This window comes from Scleropages formosus, chromosome 5, assembly GCF_900964775.1.
Source record: "Scleropages formosus chromosome 5, fSclFor1.1, whole genome shotgun sequence".
NCBI classification, from domain to species: domain Eukaryota; kingdom Metazoa; phylum Chordata; class Actinopteri; order Osteoglossiformes; family Osteoglossidae; genus Scleropages; species Scleropages formosus.
The window spans coordinates 32,127,931-32,141,244 of record NC_041810.1 but is presented as its reverse complement, the minus strand read 5'-3'; the positions used below and the strand labels follow the sequence as shown (position 1 = coordinate 32,141,244).

The following is a 13,314-nucleotide window of genomic DNA, read 5'->3' as shown; positions in this document are numbered from 1 at the left end:
GTTCAGTACCTGTGATGAGGTATGGGTGGTTACAGCACTTGCGCAGTTCCATCATGGTGTTCACCAGGTTGGGAACATTTGCTTGGCCAGCACCCTTAGCCAGGAAGGAGAAGTTCTTCTCCAGGATAGCTCGGTAGTACTTTTTCTGGATGTTGGTGAGTTCCACCTCAATGATCGTCTCCTCTTTGGGTGCCAACTTCTTCTCGACATCCTCCTTCAACCTTCGCAACATCATAGGCTTCAGAATGGCCTGCAGCTTCTGGACCTGTGGACAAAGTCAAACATAACTGCATAAAGCCTGTTTTACGACAAATGTGCAATAGTGGTCTCAGCCAGTGCCGAAAAAGGACAACAACACAATTCCCTTAAAAGATAACATTATATCCAGTCCATCCTTCGTAGGATTACATTAATTCATAAAGGGCAAAATACAGACCCACAGGAATGTGTGTGATCACATGGATTTCGCAAACTTCAAGATATTCTCAATTCTCATATACCAACAATCTAAATTGGCAGGAGAGCTACAGAATGAAAAAAACTCTTTCCAAATATTCCTGCCTTGAATGTTCCCACATCAAGACAGGTGTCTCTCACCTGCTCCTCAGTCTTCAAGTCCCCAAATTCCTGCATAAAGGTACTCTCTGAGGAGAAGCGGGAAGGCTCTAGGAAGTGCAGCAGGCTGAATAGCTCCTCCACAGTGTTCTGAAGCGGTGTGCCAGTGAGGAGAACCTTGTGCTCCTGAAGTTTTTCAATGAAAGACACATAAGAACCAGGCTGGACATTCATCTCCCTGAAAAAACAGCAGGTTAGGGTCCATCCCATGCTTGTCATATACACACCAGACTCATGAGCTTGAAACCCTCAAGCAGCTTGCAGTTCTTATTCTTGAGCCTATGAGCTTCATCGATGATGACGCAACGCCACTCCACGGCATTGAGCTCAGGGCAGCCACCCAGGATCATCTCAAAGGTAGTGATGATGGCCTGAAACCTGTAGGTCCCTCGCACCACGCGTCCCTGTCAGGAGATGTCACACTATATATCACTGGTGCCGAGAGGGCTTGGACACCACAGCGCAAAACCAAAAAGAAAAATATTTAATTAAGTCGGCCAAGTCAACAAGGCCACTTGGCACAGATTATTGCTGCAGATTCATTGTGAACCCAATCTGATACTCGCATAAAACAATGCAGGTTGATATACATCTCTTTCACAAAGGGTTTGCTAGGTCTCCCTCATGTTCTGCTGGTGGTCTGGAGGACCCCAGTGACAAGAGAACCCTGTCCCTGGTCCTGCGAGCTGGATTTGAGTGCATATGATAAGGTCCAGGTCACACACGCCACAGTAATGCTTTCACACTGTCCATGCTTTCACATTCCAATACTATATCCCCTTTTCTTTAATAATGTCCCTTTCTAACCACAAATAAGTCGTGACATCAACCGTTTCCCAACTTAGTCCATATGACTGAAAAATTCACCGCACACTGCAATCATATAGATACTGTACTGTATATACCGGTAAAAATGGCCTAGTCATTTTTCACAGTAATGGCAGTGGTTTTGTAATGGAAAGAAGAGCTGTCTGTTTTATAGCACTGGTCAAACCTGAATGTCCTGCTGAATATGCTCTTATAACAATTTCAAGTGGTGAATCTGACTACGTAACAGAGCCAGTAGCTAATTATTTACAAAAAAGGCATATATTAGTTTTCATTGCTGGAAAAAAGTATTTTAATCTTTGCTTACATCAGTGTCACTGACTGAGTCATTGCAAACTGACCTGTGAGTCCCTGAAGTACATTTCATACTGCTGCAGCATCTGCCGACTGACCACGCTACCGTGGTACACGATAACGTTGAGGTGTGTCCATGTGCGGAACTCGCGCTCCCAGTTGGCAATGGTAGAAAGTGGAGCGATGATAAGGAATGGTCCCTGGATCCCCGTCCGGTGGATCTCCTCCAGAAATGTGATGGACTGGATGGTTTTGCCCAGACCCATCTCATCAGCCAGGATACAGTTTCGCCTGCCAGGTGCATGGATGAGCAGTGAATCATCACAGGTAAACAGTTTTTTCTTAAACACATTATTCATTACAGACAACCTGAAGGAGTACTCTACAAGCAAAGGGAGCAGTGAGGTTGGGAGACAGGGGTTCTTTAATCTGACCTCAGCATTCTCCTTATTTCAGCAATGACAAAGAGACCATGAATGTTGTTTTTCAATCAAACAGGGCCTGAAACTAATTGATGTGCCTATCTTCTAATTTCATTACTAAGCTGCTGATTTCACTGGCATGGTTTTAGTTCAGAGCCATACGTTTCTTATTTCCCAAACCGGCCATGCAGACGTATGTAAATTCAATAACAGCCAACAAACAAAGTGCCCAGTCCCAATTTTTCCAGCAGCAAAATAATTCCTTGTAAACTGTATTGGTGGACTATCACAACTAAAGTGCAATATGCTACGTAGAATTTCTGTACAAGAGTAGCAAGTGATGCAGAGCAAATCAAAAAGAGTCAGGATCCCAATGTGCATGTGGTGGGTTGTCTTTGTGTAGAGCCTGCAGCCACGATCTCATACTTTGCACCATTACTCAGCACCCCCAGTAGAACTGGACAATTTGCCCTGCTAACCACATATTGCCAGTCTTCCTGACCCACCTGTTGTACCAGTTGAAAAGGAGCCAGTTGACTCCCTCCAGCTGGTAGTCCCTGAGCCTGTTGCCGTTGCGGTATTCCCGCGACTGCTCCCGCTTCTTCCAGTGGCTGGCTGGCGGTCGCTCCTATGAGTGAGAGGGACGGAAACAGAAGCTTGTTTCACATTTTTGCCTTTTAATTTACTGTATTGTGCTGAATTTGTGCACTTCAGCAAAGCAAGTCCTACATACCTGTTATGCAAACAAAGCAATTCTGATTTTAAATGACAAGACGACGCTAAAAAGAGAATAGGTTTTTTCTTTCATCAGTTTAGCTCATCTCTGCTGAAAGACTTATAAGGGACTAGATGAAACCACTGGTGAGTCGCTCACCACCCTGCGGGGATCCGGACGGGCTGCCTGCAGCTGCTCAAATTCCTCTATCTTGCTCTGGTCCACATCCTCCTTGAGCTCCCAGGTGCTGTCCTCATAAGGCAGGGAACACCACTTGACCAGATAGTAGACCACAGGCTGCCAACATACGGACAAAGTATGGCAATCAGCACTCTCCGTGGGGTCTTTTTTTTAACCACACTTCAGTGGGGAGTGTTTCAGAGGGTACTGATGGCAGCTGACAAAAATATTCAGTGTTTGAGGGGGTTTATTTAAAAACACACAGGATGTGAGGTGCAAGAAAACAGGAAGTGCAACGTTAAAGCTACCTCTCCACTTTCCTTGTCCTCACAGTACGATACATCCAGTACTCTGTCTACCTCCACATAATCAGGGTTGAAGGGATCCTCTTCCATCTGAAATATGGCAAAGTGTCAGTTTCCCCACTGTTTGAACTCAAATTTTAGAGCAAACAGCAGCAATTCAGAGCAAAAAAAAAAATAGTGTAATATGTAGATTTTCTTTGCTGGCACTGCACATACCTACCTAAATGCATTCTCAACACAAAACATGCATGTACATAGGAAACAATCCACAAGCATCCTTACGTCGGCAAAGAAGTGAGCCCTCTGTGCCTGTTTTATCTTGAAGCGCTTGATCTTCTGCTGGATCCTCTTGTCCTTGACCAGCTGCTGCTCAGTGGCCCATTCGCAGTGCAGATAGGAGCTGACAGAGAGAAACAGCACCGCAGGGCTTCAGCTTGAGACACACCATGTTTGTTCCTCATTTTAACTGTCCTCATATAAACCCCATCTATTATCCTCTCCATAAAATCAATACTGTGTCTGTGTATATATGCATAAAAATGAATCATAATGCACTACTACCACTGTTTGTAATAGAAGCAGCTGAACACTTGGTACTGGCTACTGCTGGCTTTACTGTATTAAAGATCATACCGGATTTTGTTATGTATCTGTTTTCAAATCCCCAACAATAAAAGGAGCTAAACCAACACAAGCAACACTTAATGAACTGTTTTAATGAAAGACATTTTACACGCCTGGAACGACAAACAAGCTCATCTGCTCTGGTCGACATGATGCGAGAGAAAACAACTGAACTGACAGGACAAAGAAAAGAGCTTACTAGTTTTTGTATTTGACAAAGAACTCCTCAACTTCAACTACAACTCCTGGAGAAACCTAAAAGGAATATGAGAGCATTTCACTACAAAAACGACTGTCATCAGGAATATAATAAAATAAACAAAAACAATTAATTAATGTTTGGGCCTCAAAGGGGCAGGGACGTGCAATACCTCCTTCTTCACTATTCGTGAGGACATGATCTTGTCAACAACAGCAGCATCCTCCTCACTTGGGTTTTCCTGCATTAAGACAAGGGCATAGCAAGACAATCAGGAAGACACTAGCATTTGTGCAGATGTGAATTTTAAATTTGAAATTAACAGAGACAGCAAGACACAGCACCCATGCTTAGCAAGAGTTTAAAATTTTATGAAAAATTTGAAAGGGGGAAAAAAACACTGCGGCAAATTAATACTCACAACAAACAACTGCACAGTCGGCTCTTTGTGAGCAGTCACAGATGTTTTCTTCGCCTTCACAGTCGTCTTCGCCTCTTCATCAGACACCCTGGGCTCCCCATCCTCTGCATACTTCTTCCGCTTAACCTGACGATTAGACCGTCTCTTCTGAGGGGACAAGAGTAAAGAGTTCTTTATGTCAGAAGCCGCTTTGGAGAAAGCTTGGCTTTTCAATCTATTTAGATGGATCACCAGAAATGCGTACAACCTTCACCATCACACTTATACAGTTCTCCATGTGGCTGAGTGTGAGCTAACTGGTTATGTCAATGCAGTGGCTATGTGATACATAAGAAAGACAAGCACTACAGTTCAGTCAGAGATCCTGGCATTGTCAGTGACCCTTAAAAGCTGTCAGCAAAAGAAATAATAACAATGACACTTAACAGCAACTACATGGAGACCACACAAGTCCCCATTTAGCCAGTAACAGTAAAACTGAACTCTGCTAGATAGTGGACCATGGATGTACCATGGTAAAACATAATATGCCATGCAGACTACTATATGGTTGACCAAACAAAGTTCCTCTATGGGCAGCAGATCCAGCTTTTCAAACCTGTAGTTAAAAAGCAGTACAACTGAAGGTTTCGTCAGCCCTGCACACATCTCTTTGCCTCCTTACTATATTCATTTCTAGCTAATCAACCAAAATGAGTCATCATCAGAAAGATTAATTAAACTCAGGATTTGATTTAACTGGGACAATTGCATCTGCACAGACAAGATGAGGCAAGTGCTACTAAGTGTGAAGCAGTCATTCCACTTAATAAAGCCTGTGATCTGTTCCTAGAACACGTCATTCTCCCTGTGTCTCCATCCCCCTCAAACTTCCCTACTCTTCACAGGTCACTGTCAGGACTGCACTGAATAATAAAAATTATAATCACATACAAGTATACATACATACATACTGGCAACACATGGAAAAATACAACTCACAGAATCGTCCTCCTTGGAGGAGCGCCGTGGGGGGTGCTCATCCTCAGACAAATCCTCAGAAGACTCATTCTTCCGCTTCTTCTTCTTCCCAAACTTAATTACTATTTTCCTAGAATTTACATCACAGGACAGGCCATTAGACTTGCATGTCAATGATGCCAAAGCAGAATACCAGTTTTCTCACACAGAAACTGAACTTCAGTGAACAACTCACAGTGAGTAAAACCAAAGATGATGTACTGCTGAAGGTTCAGGCTTGACCGATGTGTACAATACACAACTAAATAGGCCTCCAATGATTTTGCAGTTTTGGTTTTTTTTTTTTTTAATTTTTTTAAAATAATATCTTTTACCATTATCCCTAAACAGAGCTCCATGTTCATGTTCCTTCTTGGTATAGATTAGACAGATAGATAGATAGATTAGACAGACAGACAGAACTTTGTCATTTCATAGTACAGTTACACAGCAACGAAATGCTGTTTAGCATCTACCCGTTTAGCATCTACCAGAAGTGCAAATAGTAGAATTGTGTAAGTGAACAAGTGCAGCTAAATATAAGAAATACATGTACAACAAGTAAATAAACACAATATGGCAGAGAGTATGTACAGAAGCTGCTCAGCAGGTAGCAGTAGTAATGATATATATATATAAATATCTATAGAGTATGTACAACAGTAGCAAGGATAATGCACCATGTATGTACAGATAATACACATACATGTGTATACATATACATACACAAAGATAACTAGGACATGCTATGAATTATCAATTATTTACAACTATAATTATTATTATATAACGATAACATAGGAAGTACAAGGTGGAGCAGAACAGCATTATGATTACAGGCAGTTAAAAAATAGTAAAGCGTCAGTGAGATGGAAAAAGCAGAGCATCGGTGATTATCCAAGCTATCTGGACCAAGAGAGACCTCTTTAAGTCCCCATGGCACAGTATTTTAACAGTGTTTGCATTAAAATTAAATAAATATAACTTTGCTAACTGCTAGCTTTGGACTGCTGTTTAATTTTATGCTCACATAAGTAATTTAACCAGCACAAAATTTCACCGTAACTTATTCTTTATGCAATACTTTATGTTAGAGGAGTAATTGAAGAGAAGCTACAGTAAGTATCCTTCAGCACTGGTGGAAGTGCCGAGTACCAAGGCACTGTTTACAAAACAGGGTTCGTTATGACACCAAAAGTGAATGTGCTCAATCTTATTCGCACCAGAGTTGAACCAGTTCAATAAAGCTACCTGTCCCATCACAGATTATGGATGCCAGTCCTCCAGCAAGAAGTCATTCACATTGAAGTCTGAATGGCTCTGCTATTTTCCCCAACATGTCAAGTGATTAACCAATATGCTGACAAGGTATATACTGTACATTTCAGAGTAAATGAAGGTAAATTTCACAATAGACTAAGAATTTTAAATGCAAGCAGGTAACTGTCTAAGGAGTCAGTATGTCCAATACCACCATTTTTGCCAGTGCACTTTACACAGAGTAGATGCCTATAGAATTGATAGGAAATACAAAGGTGATCAAGAAGGATGGTGTGATGCAACTTTATGGAGTAGTTAGGCAATCATGAGAAAAATGGGTCCAAAAGAGATGGGTTTTGAGACCCTTTTTGAATGCTGAAAGGGATCCAGCAGCTTTGAGAGACAAAGGGAGATCAACTGCACTACAATTCCAAAACCAAGAAGTTATGGACTCACTTTTCCCCTGATTTAGCAAGAGCTCACTAAACACGTGTTTGTTATGTTTAATGATTTTTAACAACAATTTAAAAATGGAAAAGCCTAGACGCAGAGACTTGAGTAAAGTACATGATGGTATGTGACAAATTGACTATATTCATCTGCTTCTATTGATGTAATGTACTTTTTGAATTGTTCTCTGACATGTATATCTATTTGGAGAAAAGTATCTGCTAAACGCACAAATATAAATGTTACGGACTTTCAGTTTTAAACCTCTCTTGCGCAGTCCAAAATTGTGGCTGGCTAATTCTCTTCAAACACTGTATGGAAGAAAAAAAAAAAGCCTGGCCAGGAAAAATCCTCTCTGCCTTCCTCTTCTCTATGGATCCAGGTTGGCTATGAGCACCTGTGATCTTCTGCTCTATAGTAATATCCTCTTGTAGGCTACAGAAGCCAAAGACAGTAGGTCATTTCATTTCTTATTAGATTTCTCATATTAAAAGGGAGACATTTCGTTTTTTTCAAAATTGACAGCTGGAGTAAGTAATGACAACATGTTGACATTCTTATCCTTACCTCCTCAAAAAAGAAACACAATTGGTTGCGTGAAGTCTTGAACAGTACTGACAATGCATTTAAGACCATCTCTGCTTTGGACAGGACCAACAAACCACAAATCAATAGCCACTCAGCAGAAAACTGCGTTGCATCAAGTGAAACTGGACAAAGTCGAATGTAAAAAATGGTCCGTTAAGATTGTGGAACTACATAAGAACACTGAAGGACACACCCCTCTCAGTGGTTTTCTGCTGGATGAACCATATTGCTGTGTGACACTGCCAGCCAACTGATAACCTACTGCCTTTGATTTTGCCTACTGATTTCCCTGCCGCACTCCTAACCCTAATGCCTATCCAATTCTTCCGTTCTATTCTGATTCCCGCATCTCTCTCACAACAATGACATTAAAAAAAACAGGAGAAAAAAAAAAAACAAAACATGATCTTTCAAGATTCCTTTCCACAATTCAGCCACACTTTTCCAGGAGAAAGCATGAAGAAAAGATGCAAATTCTACGAAAGTCAGTGCTTTTAAAGCACGGAAGATGTTCCCGAGTTTCTCTTTGCCAGCTCTATTGAGGTGCCTACACAAAGGAATGATGCTCCAGTTTGAGGACCCACTGTCCACTACTGCATTTCTGGCTAATCTAAAAGCCTGAGATTAGTTCACACAAATATTTGACAGAAATCAATTTTTTTACAGTTCCATTCTTATTCTGTGTCTGTTCTGGTTTCTGATTTTATATTGTACTTCTGACTTCAGGGGTTTACTCATATATTTATTGTAGGCTCTGGGGTTTTTTAGGGTTAGGAGTTAAAGAGGTATACTTCCTCTCTAGTATTCGTAAACAAAGTGTTGGGTGAAGGTTTCTTATAGAGAGAGTGAGGGAACTGATGGTCTTTTTGCTTTGGATTTTGGTCTCTCCATCTCATTCTGCTTTCTATTTCACTGAGCACATGTTCTACTTTTTTGCTTTAACAACATGAGACTACAACTGGGGTTACATTCTTGTTTTACCATTTTAAAGTTAATTTATTTGCACTTCCTTTTTAAAAATACTACCTGAGATGTTAAAAGTAGAAGGGTTTCAACATGCTCAAAAGTTCTTAAATGAAAGAAGTCTTCACAATGACATATCTGAAACTTCTCAGGACATATCTTGATTTCCTTCAGCTTTATTACGTGAGTAAAAATGTTCTGTCAATGTGATCTAACAGTATATCGAATGTTCATAGTTAAAGAGCATATGCATGACCCAAAGGATAAGTTTCTTTTTGATAGAACAAATATTAATGTGTACTGTAAATTATATTAATGCTGGACTCCTCTTTGCACTTCTCGCCATTGTGATATGCATGTATATTATGTAACTATGACCCACTGTTGCTGTTACAAAAACAAAAATGAGAGGAATCAGCTGTGTCACTTGCTCTCTGGTTACAGACAGACAGTGTTCACATGCGTAGTAACCAGGGTTGTAAGGAGGACACAATCATTGGCCCTCCTCTCCTCCCCTATGCAGAATTCTCAACAACCCAGACTTTGAAAACGTAAAGAAAATACTTTCTACTGAATAACACGTGACAGGATCTTGGAGTGGATTTCAATAAACGAAGAACTACAAGGACACCCCGGTTGTGTGAACAAAAGATATCAGCGTCAAACAAGTCGAGACTCTCAGTCACAGCCATACATACAGTCCACAAAGAATGATACTCTTTTAGTGCAGCTACAGGAGTTCAACTTGTTCTTCAACCGTGCGCATTAATGTGTTCTCGTGCACTTTATTAGAGTTATAAAGTACACACAACCCATAACATCTAAATAAGCAGAATGGAAAAAGGGAGAATTGTTTCACCTCTTTTCTCCTAGAATCATGTGTAATAAATCTCAACATGTGATTTAACAGCTCTTGTTAGAAACAGGATTTATGGCACAGTATTTTAACAGTGTTTTCATTTAAAATTAACTAAATATAACTTTACTAACTGCTAGCTTTGGACTGCTGTTTCGTTTTATGCTGGAATAAGTCATTTAACCAGAACAAAATTTCACCATAACTCATTCTTTAAGCAATACTTTCTTTGTCAGAAGAGTAACTGAAGAGAAGCTGAAAAGGGCATTTTTTTGAACACACACCTGCTCTCGGCATGTCAGTAAACATGCTGAGAAATGTACGTGTTGACTGATCAGAACGATGGGGGCATGACATTTTCCCTGAATTCTCAACTGGAAAATAAAATATGCATCCCACATGTCTCCAAAATTGGGGTGGGGTGGGGTGGGGTGGGGGAAGAAAAAACACTGCATTTGGTTTACTATTGCTATAACAAAGCAACACAAATGCTTTCTTTCTCTCCACTGCTATAACTGGACTTGTCCAAAGTGAGTCTGTGAAGGAAATTCATGACACAGTTTCAATACAACTTGGGCTGCGAGTTGGTGGAATTTAATCCATTCAGCTACGAAAGAGTGCATTCGCATCATGAGTAGGACTCAAATTTACAAATGCATCCTCTTTCACTGTTTCCTCTGTTCCCCTGCAAATACATCCTGTTTCTTTCACTACACCCTATGCTTTCATTTGCTGTAACTCAAGCTGGTTAGCAATGGGAGAGGTCTACTGATTTACCATGGAGTAACAAGTCAGCAAACTATCGAAATACTTTTGCTTGAGTGCTGAAATAAATGTGGAAATGTGCTGAATTTTAAAATCACGTACATGCGTATGACAGGAAGAGTCTTTTTTTGAGTAACAGCAAACACAAAAAGGATGCCGATGTGACCACAGGAGGAATGAAAAGGAACAGACATGGCAAGGGACTCCACAACCATATCCCTACAGCTGTTCAATTGGGCAGAAAAAGCTTTGGCAAGGGGGGAGGGAGCTGGTTGAGCAGGAAACAAAAACATCAGTTACTCCAACAAAAGTGCATTTGATTTCTACAAATATGACTGAATATACTCACGCCTCATATAATGGGGCCCCATAGAATGAAAAAAATCACTACAAAACCTTATGAAAATATATACCCTTAGTGTGTGTGTACACACACACACACACACACACACACACACACACACACACACACACACACACACACACACACACACACACACACACACACACACACACAAATGACAGTCACCATTGCTCTGTGTTAATTCAGCCACTGGCTGGTAATTTAAAGAAACAATTCAGTCCCAGTGAAAGGTTCAAACAACAGCTGCTGCAAGCGTTTTGGGCTTTCTTGTACACTGGTACAAAACAGACTAAGGAAACGATCATTAAAAAGTGTGAACAGTAAAAATTAATAGAAGACAGTAACATATTGCTATTTCAAAGAAGAAAGTCTCATGGACAGCACAGTTGCTAAGTAGTTTGCAGGCTGTCTGCAAACAGGTATAAGGACAGCACAGCAAAAAAAAAAAAAAAAAAAAAAAAAAAAGTTAAACCATGAGTGGTGTCGTCTTTAAAAAGAGGTTTTTTGGGAGCGTTTCAGTGTTGCATCTGATTAAGTGATTTACAATGCCATTTCTTTCATAAACAACACACTCATATCCGATGGCTGCTGTGCCCCGAGTTCAACCCACACAAAACACACACAAAGCTCCACAGCCACCTCAGATAGGAAGGTTTTCAGTAGCAATGTTTTTTTAATTTAAAAAGAAGAAAACTGAACACCGTGGCAAAACATGGTATCAAAATAAAGACCGCAGACTTTAAAACAGTTTAAAAAGAACGCTTTAAATAAAGAGTCACGCATAAATATGACTAAAACATAATAAGGTGACTAAGACGACACTGCTTTTCTCTGATGTTAGTACAAGGTTTCGCATAAAGAGAAATGCTCCACAGTTGTTTGTTGAACAGGCTTTCAAACAATGTTTAAAATGTCATAAACATCCAGACACTGGAAAATGAATGAATGAAAACATAACATTAAATGACAAAGCTAAGAATGCACATAAAAAACATGTTGGTTTTATCGCAGTCATGTACAACACTTTTATTCTGGCCTTACAATTAATGTTCGGTGACTTTTTGCCTGGTATCAGATCTTTTTTTTTTTTTCCATTCACAATGGAAAACAGGTCATTTCATGGAACAAATGAACCCTGTTAAGTAAGGAATGAGTGTATGGCACATCTGGGAAAAGAGACATGTTTAAAAATATCATGAACAGCTCTCTAGCAGTCTTTATTGGTAATATGTTCTGTTACTCAAAAATGTGTGCGGCATATACCGTACATTTATATTGCGGCTGAAATGTTTCGATGCAGCTGCATCACTAACCACCCTATACTTCTCCTCACTAAGGTCCTTTAAAGCACCCATTAGAAAAGCTCTCCCATTTCTTTCAAAAGAGCATTACTAGAAAAGGGCATACAGGCACAAGCATGCACAAATGCACACACAAACACACACTGATTTAAATGTCAACTCAAGCGTGTGAATCTGCACCATTCTTCCACATGCTGTAACATAGGCTCTACCTGCCACGTCAGCCCCTTGCTGTCTGGGCTGCACACCAACCTATTCTCCCCAGATGTATGGCAAGAGAGAAAGGACATTCTTCCGTAATTCTAGCAGAAGAGGCACAAAAACGCTCTGCACTGAAGAATGTCTGTGTGTATCTGCTGGGAGGCGACCAGGGAAATGTTGATTTAGTCTATGGTAAACCATATGTGCTCATTAGGAATGGAGAAAAGAAGAGAAAGTCCTGTCTCCCCAGGTCCAGCACATGATCATCGCAAGTGTCACACAAGGGGAGGAAAGACAGCTGCCCCCTAGGAGTCCCTCCTTGCTGTCTGTGCCGGATCTGTGCATGGAAACCAATCTCCAGCCTCTCTCCACCAAGCACTGCCCTGGCCCAGTTGGCATAGGGCCCAGCATTTGTGTAGTCCCTACCCTGCCTCCCAACAGCCTGAATCGCGAGGACATCCTGGGTGTGACAAAAGGGAGATGGACCTCTGTACTATCGCACCCCACTTTGCTCTCAGCGCAAAAGGATTTAAAAACACACATTCCTACAATACCCCAGAGTGAGCCATGCCATGGACAGCATTACAAAAAGAAATAAAATATAGAGCAGAGGCCTGCTGCTTCGGAAGATGGAAAACAACAATGCCTCCAGGCCTGGATCCGCTCCATGTTTTGTAACAAGCAAAGGAAAACTCAGCCTGCCAGTGGACATTAAGGTCTGACTGGAGAGGAGACAAGAGCACCAATCTGCACAGGCCCAGAGGGTTAGGAGTTGGGTTTAAAAAGGGGGGGGGGGGGGGGGAGGTGTGAATGCCACAGGAACACCTGCATAAGCTGGAGAAACACACGCACACACATACTCACTCACTCAAAATGGGACACGCACTGCTCCAGGGGTGGTCCTCCCTCACAAGGAGACTACAGTTAGGACATTAACTAGCTGAGGGATACACTGCTGCAGCCG

The 13,314-nt window shown here is 41.1% G+C and overlaps 1 protein-coding gene across 10 annotated transcripts in view; it reads right to left on the bottom strand.

Annotated features, from left to right (window-relative positions):
- The window catches only part of chd9 (chromodomain helicase DNA binding protein 9), a 71,911-nt gene that overhangs the window by 22,655 nt on the left and 35,942 nt on the right, over positions 1 to 13,314 (bottom strand). For all 10 annotated transcript variants that reach the window (XM_029252500.1, XM_029252502.1, XM_029252503.1 and 7 more), the window contains 12 exons: positions 5,585 to 5,693; positions 4,604 to 4,750; positions 4,355 to 4,423; positions 4,183 to 4,238; positions 3,642 to 3,759; positions 3,363 to 3,449; positions 3,034 to 3,171; positions 2,666 to 2,787; positions 1,785 to 2,028; positions 843 to 1,019; positions 598 to 741; positions 10 to 265 (listed from right to left, as the gene is read on the bottom strand). In XM_029252500.1, coding sequence (XP_029108333.1) covers positions 10 to 265; positions 598 to 741; positions 843 to 1,019; positions 1,785 to 2,028; positions 2,666 to 2,787; positions 3,034 to 3,171; positions 3,363 to 3,449; positions 3,642 to 3,759; positions 4,183 to 4,238; positions 4,355 to 4,423; positions 4,604 to 4,750; positions 5,585 to 5,693 — 1,667 coding nt within the window. The remainder of the gene's footprint in view (positions 1 to 9; positions 266 to 597; positions 742 to 842; positions 1,020 to 1,784; positions 2,029 to 2,665; positions 2,788 to 3,033; positions 3,172 to 3,362; positions 3,450 to 3,641; positions 3,760 to 4,182; positions 4,239 to 4,354; positions 4,424 to 4,603; positions 4,751 to 5,584; positions 5,694 to 13,314) is intronic.